The following is a 12,761-nucleotide window of genomic DNA, read 5'->3' as shown; positions in this document are numbered from 1 at the left end:
ACCCAGTGTACCAATCAGTCAGAATTAGTAGTATTATTTCAAATGGAATCCAAATGTCTTCATGGAACGTCCCTCATGACAATGTCATTGTCCGCGTCAGTACAGTGGCAGGGCTCCCAGTCCATTTCTTCAGGCTCCTCAGCGTCGATGTAGGAAGGGTCTGCCGAGACATCGAGCATTTCAATGTCAGTGGAAACCATGGTGTCGGTATCTGCTTCCCCCATGATGACGTCTTGTATCCCAGCCTCGGACCGCCAGTTCATGCCGCCATCAGGGCTTGGAATGGGGTCGTGTGCCGTGCAAAGAAGAGACATGTACGTCTCGTCCTCGTCAACCCAGCTGAAAGTCTCGTCATCCCAGATGTAATCCTCGCCACCCGAGAGAGAATCCAACTCCGATGCACATTTCTCAACCTGTTCGAGGTCAGTTTGACATGTTTGCGAAGGATCGGCCCTTTGCTCTGTCACGGCGTCGGGGTCGGGCCTGCCCCAAGTATAACTGGAAGTCTCAAACCACATCAATTAAATCTTGAATACCAGAACTGTGTGAGTGTGAAAGTAGTTTGCGATTGTTGGAAATTTGGATTCCGCGATACAATCATCGGTGTACAACAGAATTTTATACACCTCGTAGCTTTTTTCTTTTGGATTCACATTATACGTTTCTGTGGTGAAATCTCGACGCTCTCGACTGTAGCCACGCCTCATTCGAAGCCCAAATCGAAGCCACAAAACCTACTTCATACACTGGCCACGAAATCATGCTAGGTTGGATACTTTGATGGCGAAAAAGGGCTTGCTCGATTAAGCTGTTGCAAAAAAAGCCATCAAACGTTGTTAGTCTTGGACGGGTATAAATGAGACGTTCCCCCCAGATATCTACGTGCCCGACAACATACGACAACCATTTCCCATTTCCCATTGAGCTGAAAGCTTTTGGCTATTACAGACAAGGATACAATTACTTCTGCTTTGCCTCTTGGCTCGATCAACAACCTACATCTCCGCGTTACTCAAGTCCAGCTTTGGTAGCACCGACATCCTCACCACTCTTTGCTCCGATCTTGGTAGATCATCATGTCTGCCAGTGTTATCGAGGGGGCGCCGAGGGCGGCCATAATAGCTGCTCTGGAACAGCAGAGAAATCATGGTACCATGATACCCGACCGGACCGGTTTCACGGCTGCCTACGATACAATTATGAATGCAGTTCCAGAGGCCCAAAAGCAGGAAGCTGCTAGAGCGATACTGCAAACTATATGGACGCACAAAAACAACAATAACCAAGGCCTTGCCACATTCAAGGCCTGGCTCGAGCACAACGGTCTCTTAATGTTGTTTTTCTACAACGAGCTGAGCCAGGAGGATCGCTATGGACCAATCGTTCGAGACCTCCAGGCCAAACAGGCCGAGAGGCACGATGCATTGCTGGAGTTCGAGGAGTACACCGACCGCGAGCTACAGATTTATGGTCAAACGACACCCGACGCTGAAACATTCTCCGAAAATCACTCTAAGAGCGTGGACCGTATCATGGAAGCCTGTCTCAGCGCCCGATTGAACTTAGATGCGGCTCGGCAATTTAATGAAAGACGCGAGTACCTGAGCCTTGGTGGAGATATAGGTACTGACGAACCGTGGTTTCTTGTCGACATCCCTCACACGACGCCCTTGAGGCCTTCAATGCAGGTCCAGGTCCAGAATAAACTTCGAGGCAGGTCCTACTATTGCGGTCGCCACGCCGGTACATACATCTTTCGCTTGAATCAATCCAACACTGTGGGTGATGGTAAGCAGGGCGACTTTGAATTTTGCGGCGTTGTTCCACGCAATCGAGCGCATCATATTGCGCGACTCAAAGAACTCCGCGGCCGTGTGCTTCAAATGCTCGTTGCCACATGTTCATATATCGCTGGTTATGCCGCGGTCAGCTGTGAGAAGGAGATGAAGGCGCGCATGGACCAAGTGACTGATCAAGATCTCGAGTCCATATTTCGGTACGCGAGAATCTACCTTGAACAAGGATGGATGTTCTTCAAAGAAATTCAGGAGGCATTCCGCGAGAGTCCAGTCCTCTGGGAATTTGTCAATTTGATGGTCATGCACCGTGTGAAGGCAGAGGAGATCAAAGAAGGGCAGCGGCTGGTGGATTTAATCTGCCTGGTCGCAAAATGTACCGAGGGTGCGATGATAAAGCGGGAAAAACGACATTTGTCGGAAACTGCCTGGCATTATCTGCAATTCAGTGTCGAATTGAGCAATTGCCTTGTGTTCCACGACAATGAAGTCGAGCTCTTGACGGGTTCCCCGGTGGTAAGTGACATGATGAAAGTTGTCCCCATGCTGTGGTTTGGCGGGGCGGCCGCACCTTTTTCCGGCGATGCGAATCCCTGAAGCCAGAACCTGAAGCTAACATTTTTACAGGACATCCACGACTATTTTGCTGGCGAGGAATTCGCCACTGACCCGAATCATCCTAAGGCGCAGTATCGGATAACGGATGAGGATTGGGAGAAGCTCCGTGGCGACTATCTACTTACGCGATCGGTCAAACGTCGTTGGACACGGGATCATCTCAACGCATCTATCTTGGCCGACCTACGCATGCCCAAAGCAGACACCTCCTTATTAGAGCGCCTCTTCCTGAACACAGACGGATCCCAGCCTTTGTCGTCACCATCAAGCACTGAGCCGGCCGAGGAGCAGCCATCGCCCGTCAAGCGCGGACGCGGAAGACCTAAGGGTTCTAAGAATAAGCCAAAGCCTCCTGGGTGGGTTCCTAAGCCGAGAAAAGCCTCTGCTGTCAAGAGAAAGCGACATAACCAGTCGCCCTCGACAGCTCGCCATGAATCCGCCATGGTCCATCACGCGGCTCTTCAGCCGTCTCTCGATGCTGCCGGCCATAACCTCCACCATCAAACCGACCCCTCTGCCGTCGACAACGCTCCTCCTCCGCCCATTCAGCACGACACCGATCTCGCTCGCACGGAAATCGGTGCCGCCTGCTGGTGGCAAATCTAAAACGTCTTCCTCGACGCCGAAGCGCAAGGCCAAGGGAAAGCAGACCGGCCTGACGGAGAGCGGGCGCAAGGTGCGCACGCTCAAGCAAAACATGTTTTCGCCGGCACCGCCGCCGCTGCGCATGGGTCGCCAGCGGCACCTCCGCCACTGGACGATTCACCGCGCGTGGCAGCTTTTTCGCCGGCAGCAGCACGAGGCGCAGCACAAGGAGCGCAGCCGCATGCAGGCGGGCATGTGGAACGCTTGCGAGGCGCTGCGGACGGTGCATGGGCCGGGCGATCGTGGTGAGGGATATTTGTATCGTGTGGCAATGGACAAGGAGGGTCTCTGGGATGGGCATGCGATTCCAATCGAGTATGCGCGTATGCAGACGGAGACGCCGGCGGTGGAGGCGTGGAATCATGAGTGGAAGCGATGATTTGGCAGCAACATTGATGGACATGGGATTTCCATGGAAAAGCAAGAAATGGTATGGAAAACGGCATCAGATTGTACAACACAACAAAAACCTGTGGTCACGAGCTACAGAAGGTCCTGCCAGCGTGTACTTTTAAAGTTACGTGTATTAGTATCTGAGAGGAGAGTGTTTCTTTTTTTTCCATAGATTTCTTCTACCTTGGGAAAAAAAAATTGACTTTGTTGAATCAAGTCTCAGCTGTGAGTAATCTGGTACAAGTCTTGGGTGAATAAAAAAAGCATTGAGCTCAAGTGCTTTCAGTTTGAGATATTCAAGTCTCTTAACAAACCAACCCAAGTAATCAGCCAGCCCAGCATCAAAAGCAAAGGAAGACGAGACAGAAACATTCTTTTATCTTTCCATAAAAAAAAATCAAATGTGCTAAATTAGTTTTAGAGAGAGGTAATATTTAGGTAGAAGGCCAGAGACAAATTTTGATTATATAAAACAGAAGAATGGACTTGTCGGGGTCGTGTGTTTTTTTCCCCCAGGTCATAGTCATGTCCTTGGTTTCGTGGCGTCTATCTGCCCAAGTGATGCAGCTTGTGCGAGGCCTCTGCGGCGCAGGGCTATACGCGGCGTTTTGAAGAAACCCTGGCTCAGGCATGCGTCTTCTGATGTGTATACTCGCGGGGTTGTATGCTCTTGTGGATGTATTACTCGTGGATAGTTGCGTGAATGAGGTGAGGCGGTACAGTCTGTGCGCATAATCCTCGCTGAGATGAGAAGTGCGGGGGAGGTATAAGGTAGGGCTGGATTACAATACGACGCAGCAGCCGCTGCCCTCGCCATTTTCAAATGTCAATAGTGCGGCGCGGGTGGCGGCTTCGAAAACGTCATCGACACCTTCGCCGCTAAGGCTGGAGCATTCAAGATAGCGCTTGGCGCCAACTTCGCGGGCGACGGACTCGCCGTCGTGTGTCGTGACGAAGCGCAGGGACTTTTTGCGCATCTCTTCAATGGCAACAGGGTCTTCGCGCAGGTCCTTTTTGAGTCCGACGAGGATTATAGGGACGCCAGGACAGAGATCCATGACTTCTGTGATCCACTGAGAGAAGAGGTCCGTTAGCAAATGAACAAGACCAAGAAAAAATAATCGGCCGACGACGCTGGGTTAGGGGAGGGCGATTCGGGAGCCAAGGAGTCGAGGTTGCATACTTTGTTCTTCACGTTGTCGAGCGAATCGGGTGTGTCGACGGAGAAACCAATGAGAATGACATGGGCCTTGGCATATGCTAGAGGGCGCAGTCGCTCGTAGTCTTCTTGGCCGGCGGTATCCCAGAGGGCGAGCTGGACAGACTTGCCGTCTACGCGGCAGTCGGTGACGTAATTTTCAAAGACGGTCGGGATCTTGGTCGTTGAGTCAGTAATAGAATCCGAGGCCGAGGAATGGGAAGCTCACATAATTCTACATTGGGTCAGCATGGTACGAAGGAGGAGGGAGAGGTGTGGATTGGACGACTCACAGTTGGGAAGAAGCCCAAGGTAAAGACGCTCAGCAGACTGGTTTTGCCGCAGGCACCGTCACCGACAATAACAAGCTTTCTAGCGTGGGGGTTAGCATGGGGTGGAATAGATTCCAAGTAGAGCAGGAAGAGACTGATTGCCAGCTGCCCGACAAGGAAATGCTTGCCTTCTTATGACATTTTGGGGGTTAGCGGCGGCCATGGTGGCGGTCTGTGAGGGTATTTCGTCGGCGGTGACGGGGCAAAAAAACAAGGGCAGCGAGTGATCAGCTGTCGTCAGAAGAGCCCAAGTAAGCCGCGCAGATCCAGAGACAGGGTGATGTAAGGTGACAGAAGACAAATATGCGCCTTGTTGAGATCTGTAAGAGGGCGAGCGGGAGGGTTCGTCAATGAGCCAGAGTCGAGGCGGAGTAGGTCAGCGAAGAATTGACGTCTGGATGGTGGAATTACGGCAACGAGGTCAGAAGTACAGAAAGGACGACGAGAAGTAGAAGAGGTAGAAGAAAGAAGAAAAGCGCGAGACGGCGGCCGAGAGTGCTGATTAATTAAGGCTGCGTCCCAAGGCTGGGGTGAGATGCTTGGATGGGTGACGAGCCCAATTGACCGCTAGGTGCCAGTGGTAGAGCGTAGCAGTATAGCAGTAGATACGTGAATAGGGCGCAGAGAGATAGCTACTCGGACAAGGTAACTAGGGATGCAGGGATCGGCTGGTAGACGACGGGTGGCAATGGAAATACACAAGAAGACGGTAGGCGTGTCTGGTGCCGTTTGCGATGGCTTGGGCGGGTGGGATGAGAAGCTGGAGGATAACTGACGTCCCGGCGATTGGACCGAGGAGAGAGGGACGAGGAGAGAGCAAGTAGAGGAGAAGAAGACGGGCACGGGGAGCAATAAGTAGCGAAGCGAAAAGGATGGGCAGGGCGATTAATGTTGTCCGTTGAAGGATGAATTTAGAGAAAAGGATAGAAATACGAGGTTTTGGAGGCTTCGCTGGAGGTAAATCAGATGGTAAGAACAGGCCAGGCAAGACCAAGCAAGGCAAAAACTGTGGCAGCAAATGTTAAACCTTGGGAAAAGGTACCTACGTTGGAGGCGTAGGTACAAGCGGCAAGCGGATTTACAGTGGATAGAGGCCGTCTTTTGGCGTGAAATGTCGGCCTTGCAGGGCAAAGTTTGGACGTCTCGACGGCGGATGGGCGCTGAAAAACAGTGGGGGAGAACCTGAGGAAATATGGAGGTAGCAACTGATTTCAGCGCTGGCAGCTGGTTAGCCTAGCCGCTTGTGGGATAGCGACGATTACTAAGTTTTTTTTCTACAGTGTACCTGGTGGGTGGGCAGCTGCGTCAGGGGTTTTTTCTTTCATTCTTTTAGCGCTCCGGTTTACTCGTACCTAAGGGCCTTTCAGGCACAATATTGCTGTAACCGGCTTGGTTTGCTAGGTCCTACCTACCTACCGACCTTGCTGCGCCGTCTTGCACCGGCTTGCGCCGTCTTGCACTTGTCTTATTACTTGTCACTTTAACCAAACGGTCGTCACCCAGACCACCTTTCTGTTTCCACTCTATCATCCACGATACGAGCGGCCACCAACGTCCAACCCAATGAACATTTCCCATCTTCGACAGGGTATTATTATTATCATTCGCAATATTTGGCGAAAAATATGTCTACATTGGTTCTTAGCGCCGGTCCTCCACTACACGCGATCCGCTTGTTTCTCCGCAACTGGCCGATGTTGTCCGTCCTGCACTTCGTGGGCTATCCTATGTAGTGAACTTGCAGGTACCTGGGTTGCCTGGATAAGTGCAGACAGGAGAAGTCTACACCATGCGACTGGCCGCCCGTCGTTTCCAATGTCTACTTTTCCATGCACTCTCGACCTCTACCACCCCTATCCAGCATGCAAAACTGCGGCTCAGTTGCAACTTGCTGCTTGGCGCAACTTGGCACCGCTTGTCCTGACTCCTCATGCTCGCATGTGGTGGGGATTAGACTTTACCCTCTAATTAACCCTGCCAAACCCATCTTGCGAACTTTCCCCATCTTCCACGACAGTCAGTTATTAAATTAGAAACAAGTGACAGAGAACCGGAGCCTCTGATCAATGGACAATCCTCCATGCCATTGTTCGCCGCTGGGTGGGTACTTCGATCGCAATGCAACACAGATCGCAGCCTTGTCAGAGGCTTGAAGCCATAACTAGTTATCAAGCACGCTAGGCTAGTCAACGGCTGATACGAGAACGAGGCTGCCCATAAGCGTCTAAAAAAAGATCAACCTCGTCTGCAGAGGTTGCCTGCAACCTGCATCCAACGCAGGTCAACAGCGAATCCAGGCACAGAATCCAAACCGAGGCGTCTCTAGCAGCTGGTGGTTTAGCTGTCGACCCAGGAGCGCAACATGAACACGAGGCTAGCGATTGCTAGCTCATCAGTGATTGAGAGCTGGCAACACTTGGGCCTCAACATCAGCTATCAGCCGCGCCGTACAGGTCAGCTATCGCGGGTGTTTTTAAATGTAAATACTGATATTATCACCGCAAATATAACGACGGCCGTGACGTCGTGGCATGTAGCTCAGCTAAAGGTTGATACAGCTTGGCTGCGTGTTTGGGGAATTTGCGGCGGCGCGTTGAAACTGATACCGTGATTAATACGAATAAACAAGATCAATGGTCAGACAAATATCGAAGCAGATATCCCCTATTATAACTCTATTTCTTTGGTGTGCGTCTCCCTTGTGTGCTTTGTCTCCCACCTGTTTGCTTGTAAACGTGCCACGGCTGTTGTTTGACGGCAAACAGCAGTATGAGGCGGACGTCGTGCCGGATTGGGAAATATGAGCCCCGGCGGCAGAATCTCTTTTCTCTTTCTTTCTGTCATGTATTGTTGCCCAGGAGTGTGACATTTGTGACATTGGGGATGAGATGTGTGTATTTGCGAGCTGAAGATGTAACCCGTGAACATCGACAAGCTGCGAGATTGCGCAAGCCGAAGAGGTAACCAACTGTTTAAGTACCTAGTTTGAGCCCACAACAGAAAAATAAGGCACCTTGAGGGTTCCTCGAGTCCAGTGGCCCATGGTCCGGGGATGGGCAACAGGTCACGTGGCGACATCCAGAGACTTTGGCGCCCCACTTCTACAGTCGACAAACAGGTACAGAAAATCTGGTCAGCGATATGGCAGACAAGCGGCTGTGTGATTCGCGCAAGATGATTTCTGTAATTGTACGCTTCCCAAAACTTGGTATCAAGATACTCTTTGATACAACGCTTGCCGGCGTCTTTCTAACGGCTCGCTAACCCCACTGCAAACGCCTGCAAGCGCCAACCCCAAAAACAGTTGCACTTTTCTCCAGCCTTCTAGCGCCGCCCACGTTATCGCATGTACCTTTTGGCCGCATTCTTACCTGTTCGTGACTTTGCTTGCAATCCCTAGTTTGCGCCTGCACAACGCCCATCAAAGCATCACATCCTAGACCCGTGTAAATGCCCCCGTGCTGCTGATTCAATGTCATGGCCAAATTAAAGTCCAAAGATTCTTTCATCTCTCGGCCGTGTCCCACCCCCTCACCCCAGCCATTGGCGTCATCGCTGACCTAATAACCCTGAAGCCGGGCCGTCAGTACCTCAGTTTCGGGAGGGGACCCGCGACCTGATCCTGGGCAAGCAAAGCATCCACCACCACCACATCCCAAGGCCACCTCCAACCAAGCAACGTTCTACCCACCAACCCAACGTTCGCTCACCTGCCGCCGGCCAAAAAAATTAGCCCGTCATCCTTTAGAGCGCCCCTCTCTCGACGTGCGCGCGTCATTCTTAGACATCCATCCGTATCTCACTATCCCTTCTCGCCATTTTCCCCTAGACAACCCGCGCCTCCGCCTGTCCCTCCTCCGCGGCACACATCGCTCTTGATGAGCTCGGCGCCGCCGCTCGACTGGTAGACCGTCCTACGATGCCGGCCAACACCAATAAACCGGCTGCTCCCTCTCCGGCATCGCCCAGAAACACCTCCAAGTACACAAATAAGGATGGCTCCAAGTTTATCACCGTCCCCAAGGGCTACGCCGACTCGTCTTCTTCCCAGCCCGCTACGCCAACGCTGTCTGCGACAAACGACCACCAATTTGCCGCTCAGTCCCAATCTGCGGCTCCCGCTGCCGCCGACCGCGACGACGACAATGCCTCGACCGCAGCCCCGTCCGTTAATCGCAAAAAGCAGAAGCGAAGGCAAAAGGCCGCTGCAAAGGCTGCTGCCGAAAATGCTCTCAACGGACACGGCCCGGCCGCACAGAGTCACGTTCACAGCCACGCCCACGCCCATGCTCACGCTTATGGACATGCTCATGCTCATACTTATCGCGCCAGCATCTCCATTCCTCCGCCGCCCCCTCCGCAGGACGCTGATCTTGTCGCGACCGACGATGATGACGACGAGGCTCCCTACCCCCCGTCAGGCCGCCCGCATCAGCACAACGGCGAGCCGTCCAAGTCTAAGAAGAATCGCAAGAAGAAAAAGAAGCATGCTGCCGCAGAAGCTGACGATGACCTCTTGTCCCTACCGCCGCCGCCCGCCGAACCAACGCGCCGACACGCAATGTCCAGAGATAAGATATGGAGTACCAGCAATCACGAAGAGCGCGAACGAATCAAGGAGTTCTGGCTCGGACTCGGTGAGGAAGAGCGAAAATCTCTTGTTAAGGTCGAGAAGGACGCTGTGCTGCGCAAGATGAAGGAGCAGCAAAAGCACACCTGCAGCTGCACCGTCTGTGGCCGCAAACGCAACGCCATCGAGGAGGAGCTTGAAGGGCTTTACGACGCTTACTATCTCGAGCTTGAGCAGTTTGCCAACCAAGGCGAGGGTCCTCCCATGCTGCCCCCGCCTCGTGACTTTCCTATACGACCACCTCGCGGCCTGCCTACGAGCTACGCACCGCACCCGCCCTCACGAGGACGAATAGTGGAACACGTGGCTGACGACGAAGACGAGGAAGAGGACATTGAAGAGGTGTACAGTGAAGAGGATCTGGATGACGACGAATATAGTGACGAAGACCCTCCCGAAGCCTTTCACAGTACGCACGATCGCGACGTCGCCGATTTTCTTACATTTGGCAACAGTCTTCAAGTCAAGGGTACGCAGCTCCTAGATACACTCTTGCGCACATATGGTAACCTGGAACTAGGCGGTATCCTCACCGTGGCCGATGACCTACTGAAGAATGATGGCAAGCGCTTCATCGAGATGATGGAGCAGCTCGCCGAGCGCCGCATGGCGCGCGAGGAGGATGCTAGGGAGCAATTTCCCCGCGGCTTTGCGCACCCCAACGGCGCCCCATACTCTACTCCTCACAATCATCCTCCTCCCGAAGAGGAAGAGTACGAAGATGAGGAGGACGAGGAGGAGGATTATGTGGACAGCCAAGAGGAAGAGTATGAGGACGAAGAGGTATATTCCAGTTCTTCTGCCATGCCGTCCGCGTACCATACTGAGCACAGTCTTCAGGACCAAATGACCGAGGCGCAGCGAATGGAAGAAGGACGTCGCATGTTTCAAATATTTGCCGCTCGCATGTTTGAGCAGCGCGTCTTATCTGCGTACAAGGAAAAAGTAGCCAAAGAACGTCAACAAAAGCTGCTCGAGGAACTGGAGGAAGAAAGTCGACAAGAACACGAGCAAAGAGCTAAAAAAGCCAAGAATGCGCAAAAGAAAAAGGACAAGGCCGCTCAACGAAAACAAGCTCTGGCCGAGGACAAGGCTCGTAAGGAGGCTGAAAAGGCTGCTGAGGACGCTGCTCGCATAGAAGCAGAGCAAAATCGCGTGGCTCAGCAGAAGCAAAAGGCCGACGAGAAGCGCCGTCTTAAGGAAGCTCAACGAAAGGCAGAAGAAGAAGCCCGTCTTAAGAAGGAGGCTGAACGACTGCGGAAGATTCACGAGCAAAAGGAGAAGCAAGCTGAGCAGGAACGTAAAGCGCGCGAGGCCAAGGAGCGCGAGAAAAAGGCCAAGGAAGAGCAGCGCCTAAAAGACAAGGAGGCACGCGAGCAAAGGGAGCGTGAAGCGCAGGAGCGCAAGGAGAAGCAGGAACGCGACAAAAAGGACAAGGAAGCGAGAGCAGCAAGGGCGCAAAAAGAGGCGCAAGAGGCAAATGAAGCCAAGGCCAGAGCAAAGGCTGCCTCTGTCGCCGCTGGACTGGTGCCTTCGCAGATTCAGCTGGCCAAGCGCGGACATCCACAACAAACCGCCACCGCACCTGCGACGGCCATCTTGCCTCACCATCCGCCGAATCCAGCCAATTTTGCATCACCAAAGGTGCCCGTCGCGACGCCCGTGCTGCCCAAGTCTGCTGTTCCAACACCTGTACGCCCACGAGCCCCATCCCAGCAGCACGACGCTACCTTTTCGACAGCGTCCCCTAGTCTGTCGCCGCGATCTAGCAGTGTCGTCCATATGAGTCCCGCGAGCATTGGCCAGGAGCGCAAATCGAGTTTCGGTGCCACCCCTGGCTTGCCCTACTCTGTCTCGCCCCCAGGTATGCCGCCCACTCCATCGCTGCTGTCTGCCGCTTTTCACGGAAACCCGATTGGTATGCAACCGCCTCCAGGACTGCAGCACCACGCACCACCTGGATTCCCGTCGCGTCTTGCTACCGAACCTGTGTTTCCTGGCTTCCGGTCCAGCCCTAGCGCCATGATGATGGCACCACCTGGTATCAACGGACCAGCTGGTCGCGGCATGCCTTCGGGCGGTCCGATTGGACCCCCCGGATTCCACCAACCTATCAGTGACCAATTCCCTATGAGCCAAGGATTCAACGGCATGCCCAAGGACACACCCCCGCCGACGCACACCCGCCAAGGTTCCGGCGCATACGACGCCATTGGCAGTGCCGCCATGCCCATTGGACGACCAGCCCCGATAGGAAGACCTGGAAGTACATCCCGTGGACGTCGCAACGACGGCGAGGATGAGACTAAGCATCTCGGTAGCAGTGTACTCGTAGAGGACGACGAGCCCCTCGGACCGGACCTCAACCCAGGCAGCCTCCGCACACAACCGCCTGGCCCGCGCCCATCCGCCTTTGCACCGAACCCGTTTCTGGATACTGGTTTCCCGCGCGGCGGCCACAACCTCTGGGCACCCACGCCCGCGTCGGCTAATGGTCAGCATTTTCCTCCTCCCGGCTTCGGCAACCCCGGCTGGGGAGCGCCTCCACCCGGCATGTCCCCTGGCGGCTTCAGCGTCGGTTCGCCCGGCGGCGGCATGCGTAGCCTCTCGCAGGCGTCACGCCCCATTGCGATCCGGCAGATGCTGTGCAATGCGTGCAAGGCGCTCGCGGGCACTAGCGGTGACGGCATAGGCGACGGCAGCGGCTTCGTCGACATCCACGCCCTCCGCAGCCACATTGAGAGCCAGTGCAACGACCCGAGTATTACCGCGCAGGATCTGCTCAACCTCTGCGACACCGAGGGTAGCGCGTCCAACGGCGGCGGCACGTTTGACGTGGTCAAGCGCGACAATGCCGCGCACGCCATCCGCTGGGTGCCCGACGTCACCATGCTCGACAGCCTCCTCGGCAGCAACGGCCTGCCCGGCGGCGGCCCTGTGTTTCGGCAGCCCGTCGGGGCGCCCGGCGAGATTGGCAGCCCCCTCATGGGCTTCTCGTCCGCGTCGATGCGGGGTCTCTAGAATACGCCTCGGGTCGTCGAAGTCGGCAACAGCAGCAGCGACGCGACCAGTGGCAGCGACAAAAGTCCCAGCCCGTCGCGCCGGCCAAACTTGCTCCAGCGACTTGGTCTTTTGGAAGAACATGCCGA

General features: G+C 54.3%; 4 protein-coding genes across 4 annotated transcripts; 2 read left to right on the top strand and 2 right to left on the bottom strand.

The window, feature by feature from the left end:
• Positions 1–59: 59 nt before the first annotated feature.
• BBA_08638 (uncharacterized protein) lies at positions 60–601 on the bottom strand (the record flags this gene model as incomplete). Its single annotated transcript, XM_008603735.1, has 2 exons — positions 60–483; positions 537–601. The coding sequence occupies 2 exons, from the start codon at positions 599–601 to the stop codon at positions 60–62; spliced, it is 489 nt and encodes a 162-aa protein (XP_008601957.1).
• Positions 602–1,076: 475 nt separating this feature from the next.
• On the top strand, positions 1,077–3,438 carry BBA_08637 (uncharacterized protein; the record flags this gene model as incomplete). The annotated part of the gene is made up of 3 exons (XM_008603734.1): positions 1,077–2,312; positions 2,424–2,770; positions 2,826–3,438. The coding sequence occupies 3 exons, from the start codon at positions 1,077–1,079 to the stop codon at positions 3,436–3,438; spliced, it is 2,196 nt and encodes a 731-aa protein (XP_008601956.1).
• Positions 3,439–4,234: 796 nt separating this feature from the next.
• On the bottom strand, positions 4,235–5,145 carry BBA_08636 (Small GTPase, Rho type; the record flags this gene model as incomplete). Its single annotated transcript, XM_008603733.1, has 5 exons — positions 4,235–4,525; positions 4,636–4,827; positions 4,880–4,885; positions 4,944–5,022; positions 5,078–5,145. The coding sequence occupies 5 exons, from the start codon at positions 5,143–5,145 to the stop codon at positions 4,235–4,237; spliced, it is 636 nt and encodes a 211-aa protein (XP_008601955.1).
• Positions 5,146–8,901: 3,756 nt separating this feature from the next.
• On the top strand, positions 8,902–12,633 carry BBA_08635 (stress response protein NST1; the record flags this gene model as incomplete). Its single annotated transcript, XM_008603732.1, has 1 exon — positions 8,902–12,633. One exon carries the CDS (start codon positions 8,902–8,904, stop codon positions 12,631–12,633), a length of 3,732 nt encoding a protein of 1,243 aa, XP_008601954.1.
• Positions 12,634–12,761: the final 128 nt, after the last annotated feature.

The sequence above is a fragment of the Beauveria bassiana genome (assembly GCF_000280675.1).
Source record: "Beauveria bassiana ARSEF 2860 unplaced genomic scaffold BBA_S00037, whole genome shotgun sequence".
NCBI lineage: Eukaryota > Fungi > Ascomycota > Sordariomycetes > Hypocreales > Cordycipitaceae > Beauveria > Beauveria bassiana.
This window is presented reverse-complemented; position numbering and strand designations above follow the sequence as displayed.